We start from the raw sequence: 19914 nt of genomic DNA on the forward strand, positions 1-19914 counted from the left end.
AGCACTGTGATTGTGATATGAAGCAATCTGGGGGGCCTTGAGCACACCAACATGTGTCAACCTTAACTATAGCAGAGCTGATGCTCTGTTATAATCTCAAGGGTTAATCCATCAAATAGTAAGCATTTGGGAAGTTTTTCAAGTCTGAATAGTAGATATGGCTACAGTCACACTTATTGAAGAATAGTAATTCTTTCTAGGCACATCCAGCTGTGGCTCCTGCAGAGAGCTAAAACCCATGACAAGTGGTTAATCCCAGATGGGTCAAACCTAAATTAACTAAAACAACCTACTGCAGATCCCAATGTGGATGATTCAAGCATTGACTACAACCTATGGCTACTGCAACAAAAACATACATGATCTGAACAGCAGTCTTGCTATCACTACTCTCTCTCTCTCTCTCCCTCCCCCACAGGTAAATAAATGTCTATGAAAAGCACTATTCCAGCAACCTACCCCACTGACTCTATTCATATCACAGAAGGCCACAGGTTACTAGATCCTCACCAGATGAGGACAGAGACATGGCCTAGGTGGCCAGGTACAGGTGTAGCAGCATTTATAGCTCCAAGAATAGGGTCCTTCGGATTTTCCCAGGCTAACCCTGAAGACCATTAAGAGAGGGTGTCCCAATGACTTCTGTTTTTCTTAAGCAGATATGTGAAGTTTAAAGTATAAGAATTAAGACAGCAGTGAGACCACTGGCGTTTATATTTTACTTAATCCTATGACTAACATGAAAGAAACTGGACTTTTCTCACACTTATTTCCCCAGTGGAAAAGTTTCAAAGTAAGTGCCATTTTACATTAACTGAACCTCCCGCTTGTTAACTCCAGAACTGATGGCCTTCCACATAAGTCACTGACTGATTTGAATACAACCTACCTGGCACAGAGCAAAAATGTATTACCATTTGATGGGCTATGTGAAAAAACATTGTAATGTCATCACTTGTTTCCTGGGGCTTTGACTGAGACTAACAATTTCCACTGCTGGCACACTTGTTAGTCTCAGAGAAGCCAAGGACTGAATACACCTTGAAACTCTCATCCCAATACATAAGGTTTGAGGAACATTAGTGGGGAAGCTTGTACAATGGCTAAATGTTGCATCTATTCTGTTGGCAGAGGACTTCATTGTTAATACGGATCACTGCAGCAGCTTTTAGACGTACTACATTCACTTTTTTTGTGATGCATTTTTCACTGAAAATACAGACTTTTTATAGGTTTCAGAGTAGCAGCCGTGTTAGTCTGTATTCACAAAAAGAAAAGGATTACTTGTGGCACCTGAGAGACTAACAAATTTATTTGAGCATAAGCTTTCGTGAGTTACAGCTCACTTCATCGGATGCATTCAGTGGAAAATACAGTGGGGAGATTTATATACATAGAGAACATGAAACAATGGGTGTTACCATACACACTGTAACCAGAGTGATCACTTAAGGTATCGCAAAAAGAAAAGGAGTACTTGTGGCACCTTAGAGACTAACAAATTAGTCTCCAACGCATCATCAAGGATCTACAACCTATCCTGAAGGACGACCCACCACTCTCACAAATCTTGGGAAACAGGCCAGTCCTTGCTTACAGACAGCCCCCCAACCTGAAGCAAATACTCACCTGCAACCACACACCACACAACAGAACCACTAACCCAGGAACCTATCCTTGCAACAAAGCCCATTGCCAACTGTGTCCACATATCTATTCAGGGGACACCATCACAGGGCCTAATCACATCAGCCACACTATCAGAGGCTCGTTCACCTGCACATCTACCAATGTGATATATGCCATCATGTGCCAGCAATGCCCCTCTGCCATGTACATTGGTCAGACTGGACAGTCTCTACATAAAAGAATAAATGGACACAAATCAGACGTCAAGAATTATAACATTCAAAAACCAGTCGGAGAACACTTCAATCTCTCTGGTCACTCGATTACAGACCTAAAAGTGGCACTACTTCAACAAAAAAAACTTCAAAAACAGACTCCAAGGAGAGACTGCTGAATTGGAATTAATTTGCAAACTGGATACAATGAACTTAGGCTTGAATAGAGATTGGGAGTGGATGTGTCATTACACAAAGTAAAACTATTTCCCCATGTTTATCCCCCCTCCACTCCCACTGTTCCTCAGATGTTCTTTTCAACTTCTGAAAATGGCCCACCTTGATTATCACTACAAAAGGTTCCCCCCCCTTCTCTCCTGCTAGTAATAGCTCATCTTAAGTGATCACTCTGGTTACAGTGTGTATGGTAACACCTATTGTTTCATGTTCTCTATGTATATAAATCTCCCCACTGTATTTTCCACTGAATGCATCCGATGAAGCGAGCTGCAGCTCACGAAAGCTTATGCTCAAGTAAATTTGTTAGTCTCTAAGGTGCTACAAGTCCTCCTAGACTTTTTATAGTACATATATTTACTCTGCATGTGCACAGATACACAAGTTTAAAAGACTGCTTATTTTGAAACACTGAAATTTGGAAATTAATCTTTAAAAAATACTGCAAGGCAGGAGTGCTGGAACAATTTTTATAGCAGAGGTGCTGATGATGGAAAACATGTATTTGGTGTTTGTTATTACTACTGTCAGGGGGTACAGCAGCACCCCCAGCTCCAGCACCACTGCTGCAAGAACGTATTTTCTCCTCATGAGTGTAAACATTTCATAACTTTCCACTTAAAAACCCAACAAAATCTTACAGGAGTGGGAATGTCAGGTTTAAACTTTAAATATCCTGTTTATTATCAATTTGTCATAATATTAGTGTTATGTCAACCATTTTCTTGTTACATTTGTTTTAAAAGAGAATGAGACTTTAAAGCACTACAAATAAACATACAGAAGAAACCAAAGTAACTTATTTGGATGTTATTCTCTCTCAGGTAAATACAGAGATTCCTAGAATTAGGGATATCCATTCATTTATATAATTGTTTTAGATTTAAAGAGTACATACCAAACAAGCTTCCATCCAGAAGTGAGTGCCCTTTTCCAAGTTTAAAAGTATAAATAAAAGTTAATTAATCAAAGCAGCAACAACATATCTTCCCTAACCCCAGTCACATCTCACAACAGATGAGTATTTGGACAGTTGAAATTTATTTATTATGCATCAAATCAGAAAAGCAATGGCTCAATCTACTGGATGAATATATAGCCATGCATTGAAATATTTTAATATATTCACTGTTGGAACAAATCCAGTACAGTTTACCAGGGAAGGATAAGAGTTATGTATAAAATGCACAGTAGAAGTTTTATGCAAAGTATCAAAAATTTATAGTAGGTAGGTACTGAACATTTTTACTAGTCACTTAAGATCTCAACTGATCAAAATTCTGCACACCCCAAGGCCAGACACATTTAAGTCTGCATACTATACTAATCCAATTTTTAAGAATGAGGTATCTTTTCATTTTAAGGTCTTCTACTATTTTCAAAAAAAGAAAAGGAGGACTTGTGGCACCTTAGAGACTAACAAATTTGAGCATAAGCTTTCGTGAGCTACAGCTCACTTCATCAGATGCATTCAGTGGAAAATATAATGGGGAGATTTATATACACAGAGAACATGATCACTCTTGTTACAGTGTGTATGGTAACACCCATTGTTTCAGGTAAGGTGAGCTATTACCAGCAGGAGAGAAAAAAAATCTTTTGTAGTAATAATCAAGGTGGGCCATTTCCAGCAGTTGACAAGAACGTCTGAGGAACAGCGGGGGGTGGGGGGGATATAAACTTGGGGAAATAGTTTTACTTTGTGTAATGACCCATCCACTCCCAGTCTTTATTCAAGCCTAAGTTAATTGTATCCAGGTTTGCAAATTAATTCCAAATCAGCAGTCTCTCATTGGAGACAATGTATACCTTCAAATCAGTGGCACTGCTATGGGTACCCGCATGGCCCCACAGTATGCCAACATTTTTATGGCTGACTTAGAACAACGCTTCCTCAGCTCTCGTCCCCTACTCTACTTGCGCTACATTGATGACATCTTCATCATCTGGACCCTTGGCAAATAAGCCCTTGAGGAATTCCACCATGATTTCAACTATTTCCATCCCACCATCAACCTCAGCCTGGAGCAGTCCACACAAGAGATCCACTTCCTGGACACTACGGTGCTAATAAGTGATGGTCACATAAACACCTCCCTATACCAGAAACCTACTGACCGCTATGCCTACCTACATGCCTCCAGCTTTCATCCAGACCATACCACACGATCCATTGTCTACAGCCAAGCTCTACGATACAACCGCATTTGCTCCAACCCCTCCGACAGAGACAAACACCTACAAGATCTCTATCAAGCATTCTTACAACCACAATACCCACCTGCTGAAGTGAAGAAACAGATTGACAGAGCCAGAAGAGTACCCAGAAGTTACCTACTACAGGACAGACCCAATAAAGAAAATAACAGAATGCCACTAGCCATCACCTTCAGTCCCCAACTACAACCTCTCCAACGCATCATCAAGGATCTATAACCTATCCTGAAGGATGACCCACCACTCTCACAGATCTTGGGAGACAGGCCAGACCTTGCTTACAGACAGCCCCCCAACCTGAAGCAAATACTCACCTGCAACCACACACCACACAACAGAACCACTAACCCAGGAACCTATCCTTGCAACGAAGCCCGTTGCCAACTGCGTCCACATATCTATTCAGGGGACACCATCACAGGGCCTAATCACATCAGCCACACTATCAGAGGCTCGTTCACCTGCACATCTACCAATGTGATATATGCCATCATGTGCCAGCAATGCTCCTCTGTCATGTACATTGGCCAAACTGGACAGTCTCTACGTAAAAGAATAAATGGACACAAATCAGACGTCAAGAATTCTAACATTCAAAAACCAGTTGGAGAACACTTCAATCTCTCTGGTCACTCGATTACAGACCTAAAAGTTGCAATTCTTCAACAAAAAAGCTTCAGAAACAGGCTCCAATGAGAGACTGCTGAATTGGAATTAATTTGCAAACTGGATACAATTAACTTAGGCTTGAATAAAGACTGGGAGCGGATGGGTCATTACACAAAGTAAAACTATTTCCCCATGTTTATTCCCACTCCCGCCCCCCCCACACTGTTGCTCAGACATTCTTGTCAACTGCTGGAAATGGCCCACCTTGATTATCACTACAAAAGGTTTTTTTTCTCTCCTGTTGGTAATAGCTCACCTTACCTGATCACTCTCGTTACAGTGTGTATAGTAACACCCATTGTTTCACGTTCTCTGTGTATATAAATCTCCCCACTGTATTTTCCACTTTTCCACTGCATGCATCCGATGAAGTGAGCTGTAGCTCACAAAAGCTTATGCTCAAATAAATTTGTTAGTCTCTAATGTGCCACAAGTCCTCCTTTTCTTTTTGCGGAAACAAACTAACATGGCTGCTACTCTGAAACCAACTATTTTCAGTGTCACAAAATATTGGAGTCTCAATGCTCCGCAATTCAAGATTACGAATCAACCAAGCAAAGGTATCATAACAGACTGCTATTTTTAAGGTTTCATACTGAAAGCACACAGAGTACTCAAACTCTAGCCTTCCCATTTCAGAAGGTTTTTGTTGTTGTTGTTGTTTTAAACCACACCCATACCATGCTAACAGCCCCTTACACAACTGTAATAAAGACAGGATAGCCTTAAACTTTATTTCCTGCTCTGCTCCACTCCTCCCCTACTAATAATTTTAGGGCGGGTTATTTAAAGTTTTAGAGACAAATAAGGTTCCAATACTAAGGCCCTCCATGTCACGTTTCATTTTGGAGCAAGTTTCTGGTCTAGTTTGTAAAATCGTAAAAATAAGAGTGTATCAGAGAAAAAACAGGAATCCTGTATGGGGGAACAAGCACACTAGAGATCTAAGCTTGCCCATGAGACATTCTAGTACAGTAATTAGATGATTTGCTCACTACTACTTCCACAAGTATATACTGAGGTTTAAATCAATTTCTGAATACATTTTCACTGAAAATCAAAGTGGATTCAGATCACAAGAGAGGAGTCATGGCATTTAGACAGAGATATAAAAATAAACAAACAGGAGATATCACACAAATAGGGAGAGCCTTTTATGGTGGGTGACTTGTGCCAATATCCATTTCATGACAACCAGTCCATGCTCCAAGACCCACCCCCAATGAGGAAAGAGTCAAACTCAGCAAAATAATAATAAATAATAATAGTAACCTTCCTTTTTTAGATAATGCTGGAGGAAATTTTCATAAACAGCAAATTTAGCTGCCTGTCACCAGAATCTAGCAGTGATTTTGTCAAGACTGCAGGCTTTTGCACCTGCTGTGGCTTGTGGGTTCTTGGCAACACCTTGGAACGCAGCCAAACCCTCAGTAAAGGGGTTGTGGCCTAAATAAATGCCTTTGACCTAACACAGTACATAGATAAAGCTGCTGAACCATCCCCACTTAGATAACACCACTCTGCTTCTCTGACAAAGACCCTGTGTCATTGCAAGCTACACTGCCTGGGAGAGAGGGTGGGGTGACAGAGTGAGGAGAAGAAGAGAGACATACAGCAAAATATACAGCCTACCGAATAGATGCAATCTACACACAGTCACAGGAAACACCACTGGGAAAAAAAAACCTATTGTACATAATACATAAATACACACAGATGCACAATTCGCCTTCCACCAGAGCTACCAACATTTGTGGGAGGGGCAGAAACTGTGATGAAGAACCCAGCTGTTCCTCTTGCTTTTTAATAATAATCATTACCACAGCCTAAATACTGCACCTAGATAACCAAGTATCCCAGATGCTTTGCAATAAGACAAATAGATTTAATTACTAACCATACAAAAACAACCATTAAAATCAAGATAAAACCATAAATAAAAATCAATATGTCAAAGCCTGTTCTAGAATACACAGATTTTTTTTTTTTAACCCTACCCATAACAAGGAGATTTTGATTCAATCCTTCACCCTCCATCAACATTCCCTCTCCATCCCCGTCACCATTAGTTAGGGACTGATCAATACCCTGGGCCACTTAGATCTCTGGATTTAGTACCCCCACCCCCGCAAAATCATCTATCACCTCCTCACATCCACCATTCTCCATCCCAGCCTCCCCAAACCTCCACCCTCCCTGTGTCATTCATCCTTGCCCCTCATTATCACCACCCTCCTCACCTGGATTCCCACCACCTCCATCCTCGCCCAGTCCCCCCAAGCCCTCGCTGGGCAGCCTTCTCCTCTCCATCCTCACCCCCCCCCACTCACCCTAACAGCCCCCGCCCTGCCCCATGGAGCAGCCCCCTCCCGGCAGGGGTGTGTGGTGGGGGCGCGGAGGGGGGGCCTCACCTCCAGCTCGGTGTCCCCGGGCTCGGCCACCCCGACGATCTCGCTGGGCAGCTCGGCCAGGTCGGTGACCCGGATCAGCCCGTCGTGTAGGAAGATGGTCTCCTCCTTCACCGAGAGCCACTGGGCCGAGTCCGCAGCCGCGGCGGCCGCCGGGGACCCCATGGGGCTGGCACCGGGCGACCCTGGGGCAGAAGCGAGGCGGGCCCCGCTACCCCCGCATGGCGGGGGGAGGTGGGGAGGGGAGGGGAGGGAGAGGGGTCCCTGGCGCGCTGGCGGGAGGGAGCTGGGCGCCGGGGGTCCCTGAGGGGAAGCGGGGCCGCGGGGCTCTCTAGCGGCGGCCGTGCCCGGGGCGCAGCGTCCAGCTCCTGCTCCCCTCCTCACACACACAGGTGACAGCACGACGCCATGTTGCGGGCTGCGGCGGGCCCGGCATGCCCCGCGCCGGGAACAATACACCCCCCCCCCCCCGCGGCTCCCCAGCGCCCCGCCCCCCGCGCCAAGGCCCCGCCCCCGGCCCGGCGGCCCCGCCCCCCGAGAGCTCCGCCCCTCAGGCGTGCGGCGGACCCCCTGCTTTGCCGTCTCCTCCTAGAAGACACCCCCCCCTTATTCCTCCTTGTCCCCCCCCGGCTGCCCCGACAGCTCTGCCCCTGCCGGCCCCTCGCTTGTTCCGCTCCGCTTCCCCCTCACCAGCTCCCCGCTTGTTCCGCTCCGCTTCCCGCCCACGGCTCCCCGCTTGTTCCGCTCCGCTTCCCCGCTCCCCCCCAGGCTCCCCGCTTGTTCCGCTCCGCTTCCCCGCTCCCCCCCAGCACCTCCCCCGGCTCCCCGCTTGTTCCGCTCCGCTTCCCCGCTCCCCCCCCAGCACCCCCCCGGCTCCCCGCTTGTTCCGCTCCGCTTCCCCGCTCCCCGCTTGTTCCGCTCCGCTTCCCCGCTCGTTCCGCTCCTCCGCTTCCTCGCCCTCCCCCGGCTCCCCGCTTGTTCCGCTCCTCCTCTGCCCCTCTCCGCTTCCCCCCCACCCGGCTCCCCGCTTGTTCCCTCCGCTTCTCCGCTTCCCCCCAACCCGGCTCCCCGCTTGTTCCGCTCAGCTTCCTCGCTCCTCCCCTGCCCCACCCGGCTCCCCCCTTGTTCCGCTCCGCTTCCCCCCCACCCGGCTCCCCGCTTGTTCCGCTCCACTTCCCCGCTCTTCCCCTACCCCACTCCGCTCCCCCCTCCCCCCCCCGTTCCTTGCTTGCTCCCACTCCGCTCCCCCCCCCCCCGGTTCCCCGCCTGCCCCACTCCGCTCCTTCCCCCCCCCCCAGGTTCCCCGCTTGTCCCACTCCGCTTCCTGCCTCACCCACTCCGCCCCCCCCACGACTTCTCGCCTGCCCCTCCTCCCTCCGACTCCCTGCCTACCCCACTTTGTCCTCTCCCTCCCATGCCTGTGCCATCCTGGTGCCCCCCCTCCCCCAGCTCCCTGGCCCCTACAAGTCTGGGTCCCATTTATTCCTCCTCACCATGGCTCTGTGACCCCTCCTAGCCTGAGCTTCCTGCCTCCCCCTTAGTTCCACCTGCTTTCTCTGTGACTCACTTTCCCCTTCTTCCCATAGCCTCCCGTCCCTCATTACAGGGCTCCCAGGGTCTGTCACCTAGGGTCCTCGGTGCACACCCGTGCAGACAGGCCCACATTTATCTGATTTATTTTGATTTTATTCCACACCAAAGGGCACCTTCCCAACACTGGCACTTTTGACATACATTTAAAAGGAGAAGGATATAGCGGGGTCCAAAGTAAAAACTGACCCAAGGTGAAGCGCTTCTTCCTTTTACCCGACCAAACATAATTTCATCACCAGTCCTATAACCAATACAGCTCCCATCAAATCCCACCCTTAACTGCTTCAACCCTCTCTCAGTGCCAGTTCAGAGACCTGTGTGCAGACATGCACACCAAAAAATGTAGAGGCAGATGTGCAGGTGTCTGCACAGATGTGCACATATACACCATCACGGGGCCTAATCACATGAGCCACACTATCAGAGGCTCGTTCACCTGCACATCCACCAACGTGATATATGCAATCGTGCCAGCAATGCCCCTCTGCCATGTACGTTGGTCAAACTGGAGAGTCTCTACGTAAAAGAATAAATGGACCCAAATCAGACATCAAGAATTCTAACATTCATAAACCAGTTGGAGAACACTTCAATCTCTCTGGTCACTCGATTACAGACCTAAAAGTTGCAATTCTTCAACAAAAAAACTTCAAAAACAGACTCCAATGAGAGACTGCTGAATTGGAATTAATTTGCAAACTGAACACCATTAATTTAGGCTTGAATAAAGACTGGGAGTGGATGGGTCATTACGCAAAGTAAAACTATTTCCCCATGTTTATTCCCCCCCGCCCCCACTGTTCCTCAGACGTTCTTGTCAACGGCTGGAAATGGCCCACCTCGATTATCACTGCAAAAGGTTTTTTTTCTCTCCTGCTGGTAATAGCTCACCTTACCTGATCACTCTTGTTACAGTGTGTATGGTAACACCCATTGTTTCATGTTCTCTGTGTATATAAAATCTCCCCACTGTATTTTCCACTGCATGCATCCGATGAAGTGAGCTGTAGCTCATGAAAGCTTATGCTCAAATAAATTTGTTAGTCTCTAAAGTGCCTCAAGTCCTCCTTTTCTTTTTGTGGATACAGACTAACACGGCTGCTACTCTGAAAACAGCCATGATTGTAAGTATACTATTGCTTGCATCATAGTAAATGTTCTGTGGTATTTTATTTTCAAAAATCTTGAAGCCATAGTAATATGAGGCTTATCCACATCTTTGCTGAGAGATGAGGGAGACAGCTGCGATCTGTGTGGGAATTGTAATATATCAGATTAGCATAGTACAAATTAGTGAGGTTCTGCTGTGTATATATAAACCTGAGGAGTGGGCTTCAGAATTACAGGCCTCTCTCCACTTAAATGATCAGCTCTTCTAGCTCAGCACAAAATAAAACCGCTCTATACCTATGAGTTCCATGAGGCTGGGGGATGGTGTACACCATTACGATACACAAGCCACCTGGGTTGAACACGGCTTGTCCTTGAGCTCTGTAAAGGGTTTACAGATTCAATCCAACAGTTGGACACTGACCGTGTAAAAGCTTGATAACCACAGATGTACAATATTTCAGATCACACCACTGCCACATATCTGCTCAAGATAGGGGAGTAGAAGAGGCTGCTGCAGGAGTAATGTGTTGATATAGAAAGGGATTTTCTTTTCCTCTGCACTGCACATGCAGAAAGTTGGAACTGGAAGGTTTTGTGGTAGTTGAAAACGAATTGTCATTCAGGGAATCCTTTTTAAAAGGGAAAAGTATGGAATGTTGGAATAAGAAGGTTTTGTGACAATTAGGAATAGTAGTTCATAGATTCGTAGAAGATAGTTGTATGTTTGATCAATGCAAAACAAAGAAAACAGTGACCACAGTGGAATGTTTCAGAGTAACAGCCGTGTTAGTCTGTATTCGCAAAAAGAAAAGGAGGACTTGTGGCACCTTAGAGACTAACCAATTTATTTGAGCATGAGCTTTCGTGAGCTACAGCGTCCGATGAAGTGAGCTGTAGCTCACGAAAGCTTATGCTCAAATAAATTGGTTAGTCTCTAAGGTGCCACAAGTCCTCCTTTTCTTTTCCCCATGGAACGTATCCATTAGGTCACCTGATCACCACGCTGGAGCACCTCAGACAGTAAGAAGTGGTGGAATGTTGTGAAGAGTCTATGGCAGTTGGGGGCTGGCAACTGCATCCTGGCTGATTAAACAAGCTGCTCCAACAGCATCTCCCTGGAGAAATAGAGAAGCTGCTGAGGTTAGTTTAATTCACAGAGTTTGGTTACAAAATAGTAACTGGGCCGAGTGTTTTGTGACCAGGTGTGGGAGTTTTACTTTTTTCATTAATTTCTATAAGATAGGAACAAAGGAAGCGATCATAAAAATAAGTATGCGTATATTGTAGTGGAAATAACATTGGAAGAACTAATGACGGCTGCCTATCTAGCTTACCTGCATACGCTTCCACCCATCAAGTGAGTGTCTGAGTGCTTTCCATAGCAATAGTGAGGTTCCTAGCAGACTTCATGGAATCTCTGACACGTCTCCCTTCTTGGGATCTAAACTCTGCTTGAGGTATCATTTACATATATACATAATTCTTTTAGTGGGGGTTGGGAATGGGACTAGGAGAGGATGTTTGTATTGTGAGCATCACTTATGGTGGAAGAGCTTCCTGAAAAAGGAAGCTTTTGTAATGTTTCCCAAAACCGGGCTGACTAGATTCACCTTATTTCTTCTGGAAGACTGTTCTGTAGCTGGATCCCCTAGACTTAGAATGCTTTGTCCGCAGCTCTCACAGGCTTAATTCTGTGCCTTGTGATCTGCATTTTGCCGGAGGTGCTCACTGTGTTTTATATATTGAAATTTGTTCTTTAATGTAGCTGGGGCTTGATCCATTAGTTGCCTTGAAAATTAGGCCCAAGGCATTAAATTGTAACCAGAAGCTGACTGGGAGTCATTAGAGGGACTTACATGTGAGCCTGATATCGTCACAGCAACCCAAGCCATGGAGAAGTTGGGCAGCCACATCCTATAACAGCTGATTCCCATGCACTGTCTTCACAACTGACTGGGGAGAGCAGTCAGGTGCTCACTGCACTTCCAGTCCATAGACTTCACAGCTCCAAGCTTCCAGATAAGCAGCTGCTCAGGCTCCAGATTTCCGTCCCTACAATGGGCCAGTCTCCAGACAGTCAGATGTTGTGAATCTCTGCAAGAGGTAAGTAACCTGACCTGCAGTTTGGTCACTAAAACGCCACTTAACTGTAAATGGGAGACAGTGCTAGGGTTGCCAACCCTCCAGGATTGTCCTGGAGTCTCCAGGAATTAAAGATTAATCTTTAATTAAAGATTATGTTATATGCGAAAACCTCCAGGAATATGTCCAACCAAAACTGGCAACCCTGCACAGTGCAGAAATTTTAGAAATCCCCTTTAGTGAAATTTGACTCAATACTTTGCCACATGAACACTAGGGGTTGTTGCCATTCATCATTATATTTAATCTTTGTGGAGAGCTTGGTTTAATAGAATGTGCAAAGAGCTATCTGGTTAACTATCAGTTATTGAATTAATATATAGCAGTAAGTACGGGTAATTTATCCTTTGTTAGTGCAGTTCTGCCTAATTGCAAATTAATAAACAATTGTTAGTAAATTTAAGATTATGTTCTTCTTGTGTTCTGATATCCTTGCTGTCTCTCATTCCTAGATAGGGTGGGAAGAGGGATTATTTTACATAAGTATCATTGTCCGGCTATGCCGTGTGAAGGACAGAAGACATTGGATGTGGTTTCATTCGGCTGTAACTTATTCTTAAATGTCTGGGAGTATTTGGCAGATAAAATTGTACAGTGCAGGTAATTCCACAATCATTTATATTTACTTGGGGGGCTGCTTGCAGCCTTCCCCCTTACCCATCCTGGTTCCTAGCCAGTCCACTCATGGGACCTTGCCATCCCACCTTGAAGGAGGGTTAAGGGAAACTATAAAGGAGGGAGGGTTGGCTCTCTGTTATACCAGTCATAGGAACCTTGAATCTTGTCATCCCAATCCATTTTATCTGATCACCATATCAATTCCCTACACTGGACATCCGCCCCAAGCTTACATAATGAGTTGTGACATCATAGCCTAACCCTCCCTTTCATTCTTTGACCGCCACTAAGCCCCCAACCTGCTGTGAGGAAAAGGAAAACCAGTAGCTTGTCTTAGTCAATGTGTCAGCGAGGGGAAAATTCACCAAGAAAGGAGTGACTAGCATAATGCCTTCAATGGATCATGATGAAACCTGGTATTTCAACTATTTCCATGGGTGGGAGAAATAAAACTTCAAATATTAGGTGGAATTCACCAAAATCCACTAGTAGACTTGTGCAAAAAGTCAGAATGATTTTATTGATTTAATTGTTTCTGATCTGCTTGGTCACCCACCTGCCTGCTTTATCTTTATTTCCATAAAACAGGGGTTCTCAAACTGGGGGACGGGACCCCTCAGGGGGTCATGAGCTGTCAGCCTCCACTCCAAACCCCGCTTCGCCTCCAGCATTTATAATGGTGTTAAATATATAAAAAAGTGTTTTTAATTTATAAGGGGGGTCGTACTCAGAGGCTTGCTGTGTGAAAGGGGTCACCAGTACAAAAGTTTGAGAACCACTGCTATAAAAGAACCTCAGAAAAAACTGTCTCTTGGAGTTTCTTTAGTTGTAGTTGTGTCTGCCCCGGGAGCCAGGTTCTGGAATGAAGTTAGCCAAGCAGCAGAGTCCCCAGTCCCATAAGCGGATGTGCAATGTGTATGTGGCGCCCATCACCTTCATGGCCCACATGGCCTTCTGGTGAGCTGAACATGGAACCTCACCGCTCTCACCTGAAACTCACTCTTTGCTTATTTTATAACTTCCTTTAAAGGAACATTGTCTTGGCCCACAGTTATAAAATTGTTCTAACATGATGAAAATACTTTGGATTCTGAGTGTTTTTGCTTTTAAATGTACCATTGTGGTATTAAAATATGTTCACAAGAAAAGTTGTGAATAGTTGCTATTTTATCTGAGCTGAAGTAAATGGTGTTTAGTGCTCTACCTCCTTGCTCTTCAGCAGTAGGTACCTCGTAAATATTATTCATAGAGCATACTGCCATCATTAATAACACTGCTACTCAAGAAAGACTGTGTTTTCATGATAAGGTGTCACATGAATTGAAGCAACTGTTCAACAAATTAAACAAATACAGCCTTGTAAATTTTTGCTTCATTCAAAACATAGAGGGTGCGTAAATCAGTATTTAACAAGGAAGAAGGGACAAAATTAATAGTGAAAAAATAGTTTCAAACTTCTCTCACATAACTGCAGTGAGAAAAAAAGTAACATCTCTTTCATTCGGATTGAGTAATGATAATCTCTGGGTAACACTTTGTTTGGTAACAGGATATGTTTGAGAAAGGGGGAAAAAGACAGAAAGAGATATTAAAAGAAGTGAGAACAGTTTCTTATAGAAAACTTTAGTAATGAACAATCTTCCTGGCAAACATTTTAATGAAATGTGTATTTGACACAGAGTTAAACGTGAGAGGAACTGGAAGCTAGTATATTTTAGTGCTATAATAAAACTGTGGCATTGCATTTTACAAGTGTAACCCAGCTAGAATGTGAGAAAGAAGGTGTTTAACATTGCCTTTTTTATTATCATCTGCAATTTTCACATTCAAGAATTCAACTAAAATGGCCCTTTTAAGGAGAGAGGTGTTTAAATGCCACCTGTTGGTGAGGAGGGGTGCTTGGGAGATGAACAGATCCCTTAAAATATGGCATGAATTTCAAAATTTCTAATGTCCCTGAAGGCTTCTTATTAATATCCCAAAATAGGTAGATTCTAAATAACTATTATTTGATGCAGTTTAAAATTCAGCCTTCCTGTAAAACTGGTGCAGTGGAATGAAAAAAAAAAATCCTACAGATTCTCCCGCAACATTCTGCCTGATATCATCAAAAACAATTATAGCAAGGGGAAGGCACTCTGTTCATTCTCATTATTGCTCAGGCCACTATTATATGACACTTCATGGTTTCTTTATTGCAAAACCTTGTTATGTCTGTGCTCTAAAGATCCATTCTAGCTTGGTTGAGATCTGAGAGGGATATAAATTGAAGTTTTCAGGAATCAATTGCAAAAATATTGTTTGGTTAAATCCATGTATGTTGCAAAATCTGCACAGTTTCCTTCCTCTTGTAGAGTAAGAAAAGGACTACTTGGCAATGCTGGCATACATTGGTATGATGCTAAAAAGGTCTGCTTATAGGCAGGGTTTAATATTTGGACACAAATCCAAAGTGAATCTTCCACTAGAAATATCTGTGGGTTCATATTTGGTGCTTATTTTGTATTAAGTGTTATATAAATTTCTTGGAAAGAAAACAGCAACATATGCTGATCTTCTGTTAGTATCTCAAGAAATAATTCCGTTTTCCACATTCGTATTTCTCTAATTATCCTCATTGATTGGTGGAAATGTTAACTGACAACATAAAAGCCTCTGTGTTGCAGACAGGAGAGAATTCCAATGCTTGTTTGCACGAGATAATCTCTCCATTTTTCTAGGATCATTACCTTTGTTCTTCATAGATATATTTTGTTCTAAGTGGAAGACATCTAGAATGTCAATCATTGTAATACTGTATCTGTTATCTAACACCTTGTCTTTGCATTCAGTTAAACTTGTGCAATTTTTGCATGTAGACCAGCTCTAAGTAATGGCTTTTAGATCTGTTTTCTCTGATGCCTAAGAAATTCTAAGAAAGTCTTCTCGTGCAAATCAGTTAAATACATTAAAACTCCCCCAACCTTTCTGAACCTGAACACCTGTTAAATACAAGCTTGTCTCTCTGCATGATATAATCTTAAATGGCAAAGGACAGAGATGCTTTAGTTGTCCTTTGTATTTCATGGGAAATTGCAGTGTCAAAGTCACATCCGCCACACCATGCAGAAAATTAGGCTTATTAGCCAATTTCATGATGCCTCTGTGACTGGGTGTAGAGGCACTGCCTGAAAACAGGCAAACAGGATGTTAACTCCCTATCTATCTAACTCTCCTGCAGGTGAAGAGTGCAGTGACCTGCCAGGGTTTGTGGCTGACTCATTATGTTCACTCAGATGCTCAGTCAGGGCAAGTTCTAACAAGCTTTCAAACCTACAGCCAGAGGTCCTGGGGGAACAGGAGGATGTCCACACCACCAAAGACCAGTTATAATACTAGTGTTCTGTTTCATTTGCTTGCTTCACTATGTGTTTTGAGCAGAGATGGGCAAACTATGGCCCGTGGGCCACATCTGGCCCACGGGACCATCCTGCCCGGCCCCTGAGCTCCTGGCCGGGGAGGCTCACCCCCCGCCCTGCCCCCACCGTCCCCCCTCCCCTGTAGCTACACCACCGTGTGGGCAGCACACCTTGCGCCTGCCCACCTCCCAGGCTTTCCAATAAGCTCTGAGTGGCCTGGTAAGGGAGCAGGGGGGTTGGATAAGGGGCAGTCAGGGGACAGGGGGTGGTTGGATGGCACGGAGGTTTGGGGGGGGTGGTCAGGAGACAGGGAGCAGGGGGGTTGGATAGGGAGTGGGGTCCTGGGGATCTGGGGTCCTGGGAAGGGGGGGGGACAGGGAGCAGGGGGGATTGGATGGGGGTGGAGTCCTGGAGGGGGTGCTTCCAGGAGGGGGCGGTCAGGGGACAAGTAATGGGGGGGGGTTGGATGGTCAGGGGTTCCAGTGGGGCCTGTCAGGGGGCAGGGGTGTGGATAGGGGTCGGGGCAGTCAGGGGACAGGGAGCAGGCGGGGGTTGGATAAGGGGTGGGGTCCTGGGGGGGCAGTTGGAGTGGGAGGTCCCGGGAGGGGGCGGTCAGGGGACAAGGAGCGGGGGAGTTGGATGGGTCAGGGATTCTGAGGGGGGCAGGAAGTGGAAGGGGGTGGATAGGGGGCAAGGGCCAGGCTGTTTGCGGGGGCACAGCCTTCCCTACCGTTTCACAACCCCAATGTGGTCCTTAGGCCAAAAAGTTTGCCCACTCCTGGTTTTGAGTACAAGGAGTTTTGAGCTGAATGAGCAGTATGTGGTACCAGCAGCTGGAGCCTTCAGGAAAGTCAGGACCTCTCCTTTCCCCCTCTGCTTGTGTCTACACTGGTATACTGGTGTAGACCTGGTCAACATTTTTACAACTGAATTTTTTTCCATTGGAACTGTCGGGAACTGGAATTTCTGATCCATGGGAAATTCCAACATTTTTTGGGGAAAAAATTGTTTTGAATCAGAACAAAAAGCCAAAATTTCCCACTAGGTAAAATTTTCATGAAAAAATGTTTCAGGTCAATTGAAATATTTCGATTCTGACTTTTTCTTAAGTACGATATTATTTTTAATTTTACATATATATTTTTGTTACTTTTATTTTATATTGTATTATTGTATTTGATTTTATATTTTATAGTATAATTTTTTATATAAAGTCCATCTTTGAACTAAAAGGTATTTTGAAACCTTCCATTTCAACCTTATCAAAACTCATTGTTTCTGTTTTCTTATAAGAAATTTAATCTGAATTGGCCACATTAACACAGAATGTTTTGATTTCGACAAGTAGGCATTTTCTGATGGAAAAACATTCAGTTGCAAAATAATCAACCAGGTCTACATTTTTCTTCAAATTTCCCACTGGTATACCACCCTTCATTCCGCTCCACCAGTTATAGCAAAGACATGAGCCTGAGACAAAATTGGATATAGGATTTTTTTTTTATTACCATATCATCAAACCTTGCTCATGGCAGGTGTACATAACACAGGGGTAAAAATGCTCATGTCTACCCTACACTAATGCTCCCATTCTTGCTACCACTGGTGGTGGCAAAGTGGTGGCAAGGGGGATTTTGAGGAAAATGCCAGTGTAGATAAGGTGTTTGTCATGGCCCTTGCTAGAGAACATCACACAGTTCTCTTCCTTCAGTTTAACAGAAACACTGTTAGATTAACAAACCCATATGCCGCTGCTGAATCCTTTGTTGCCTTTTTCCAAGTAGGTCTGAACCTCTCTGCCGGCAGAGCAAAGCAGGGTGTGGTATGGTTGCATCTTAGAGGAGGTCAGTGTTTTGAATCTTGGGTCTTACAGCTGGGAGGATCTGATAAATGGTTTTGCAGGGGTGTCCCAGATTTGCTGGAACTGGCCCATTTCTGAATTAAACCAAGAAGCTCTATAAAAGCAGCTGCCTGGTTGTGAGAGGAGGAGAGCCTGTGAGGAGGTAGCATTCCATAAGCAGGAACAGAAGAGCTGAGTTGTTTTGTGGCTTTCCTCTTTCCTGCTGTTTAAAAAATATATTGTTTTGCCTTTTTCCTTCCAGCTAGGAACTCTAAGGACTGTAAATAAAAATTCTAGGAGAAACAGCTTGGCGAAAGTTGTTTTTTCCCTCATTGGAGTGGGTTGGCCTTTGGAATGGACAACCCCCCCAAAACCTTGGTCGGTTGTACCTACATATAAAAAAAAAATCCATTCTGAGTGGTTTGCACCTCCCTCTGATAAGTACTGGAGGGGTCTGTCACTTTGGCACCACTTGTATAGCTCATCACACCAATAAAGTCTTCCTGAATTGAACTGAATGGGGTAACTATCAGAATTAAATGAAAAAACAGAATAAGGAAAACATACATAGTCTGGTGTGCTCATATCAGTTGTATTTTAGAACAAAGGTTTATTTCCAATGTATCTCTAAGGGAAGGCCAAGAAATTTACGGATTAACCGCTAGGATTCTTCTGTAATTTGCTTTTCCTACTTAAAAAGTCCCAGCACATAGGTTTTATCTCTAGTTTTTGGTCCCTAGTTTTCTCTCTCAGGCAGCTCAGCATTTTCCTGTTGCACTGAATAATTCTGATCACTATAACCAGATTTAATGCAATGTCAATGAAGAGGCGGCTAGTCACAAGTAAGAATGTTCGTTTTCCTCTATTACACAGTAGAACTAATCATGGAATAGAAATGGAGGCATCTTGGCTTTTTCATCCATGTGACCAAATTGCTGTAAAAATCTCCAAAGAATATGCTGATAAGAGTCTTGTTTCATTACAGGACACAAACCAAGAGTAGAATAAATTACATGTTTTCAAGACTATCTGGACCCAGGAAAGTACAGGAAAGTCATAATGTCTAAGAAAGTATTCATACAATTCAACATAATTTAATTTTGTTCACACTTCCCAGAGAGGATCCACCACAAACTAAAGGCCTGGCATGTTTGACATTGAGATTGAAAATACATATAATGTAGTGAAATAAATACAGAAAAATGAAACCTGAGAATGGCTTGGCAGGTTCAGAGCTGATTACTCCTGGTCAGGAGCAGTAGTAATCACAGCTGTTATATTTATTTGTTACTCCATCTCCCCTTCCATGCCCAGTTTTTGTTTGTATCATCCTTATGTTATATCTTGTCTTTTAGTCTGTAAGCTCTTTGGGAGCAGAGTCTGTCATTTATTATACACTTGTACAGTGTCCAGCAAAATGGGACCTAACCTAGCTATGACCTTTAGGTGCTACTACAATATAAATGTTAAGGAATAAGAAAAAAATATATGTTTTTCAAAAGGGGCAGAGGAAAATATTCCAGGTGCCCCTTAAGTGAAAGAACAGCTCTCCAGCCACATCCATGCAGATCCTCCAAGTGTGAAAGGTCTATGAATTTTACTTACAACCAAGGATCATACAGTGTCTAAATCAAAACTCAGGGTACAAAAATGTGTCTTGTTAGCAAAATGTCATTTATGTTGAATTAACTTTAACATGTACTTTATTGAACTACTATGTAGTGAATAAATGTTAATGGTTTACTAGAAAAGGCTAGGTTTCAGAGTAGCAGCTGTGTTAGTCTGTATCAGCAAAAAGAACGAGGAGTACTTGTGGCACCTTAGAGACTAACAAA

At 44.1% G+C, this 19914-nt stretch overlaps 1 protein-coding gene across 2 annotated transcripts in view; it reads right to left on the minus strand.

Moving 5' to 3' along the window:
* The window catches only part of HECTD4 (HECT domain E3 ubiquitin protein ligase 4), a 121496-nt gene extending 113681 nt beyond the window's left edge, over positions 1-7815 (minus strand). For both annotated transcript variants that reach the window (XM_073313568.2, XM_073313567.2), the window contains exon 1: positions 7379-7815. In XM_073313568.2, the coding sequence (XP_073169669.2) occupies positions 7379-7540 (162 nt within the window). In that variant the 5' untranslated portion in view covers positions 7541-7815. The remainder of the gene's footprint in view (positions 1-7378) is intronic.
* Between the last annotated feature and the right edge of the window lie 12099 nt (positions 7816-19914).

The sequence above is a fragment of the Lepidochelys kempii genome, chromosome 15 (assembly GCF_965140285.1).
Source record: "Lepidochelys kempii isolate rLepKem1 chromosome 15, rLepKem1.hap1, whole genome shotgun sequence".
In the NCBI taxonomy this organism is placed as follows: domain Eukaryota; kingdom Metazoa; phylum Chordata; order Testudines; family Cheloniidae; genus Lepidochelys; species Lepidochelys kempii.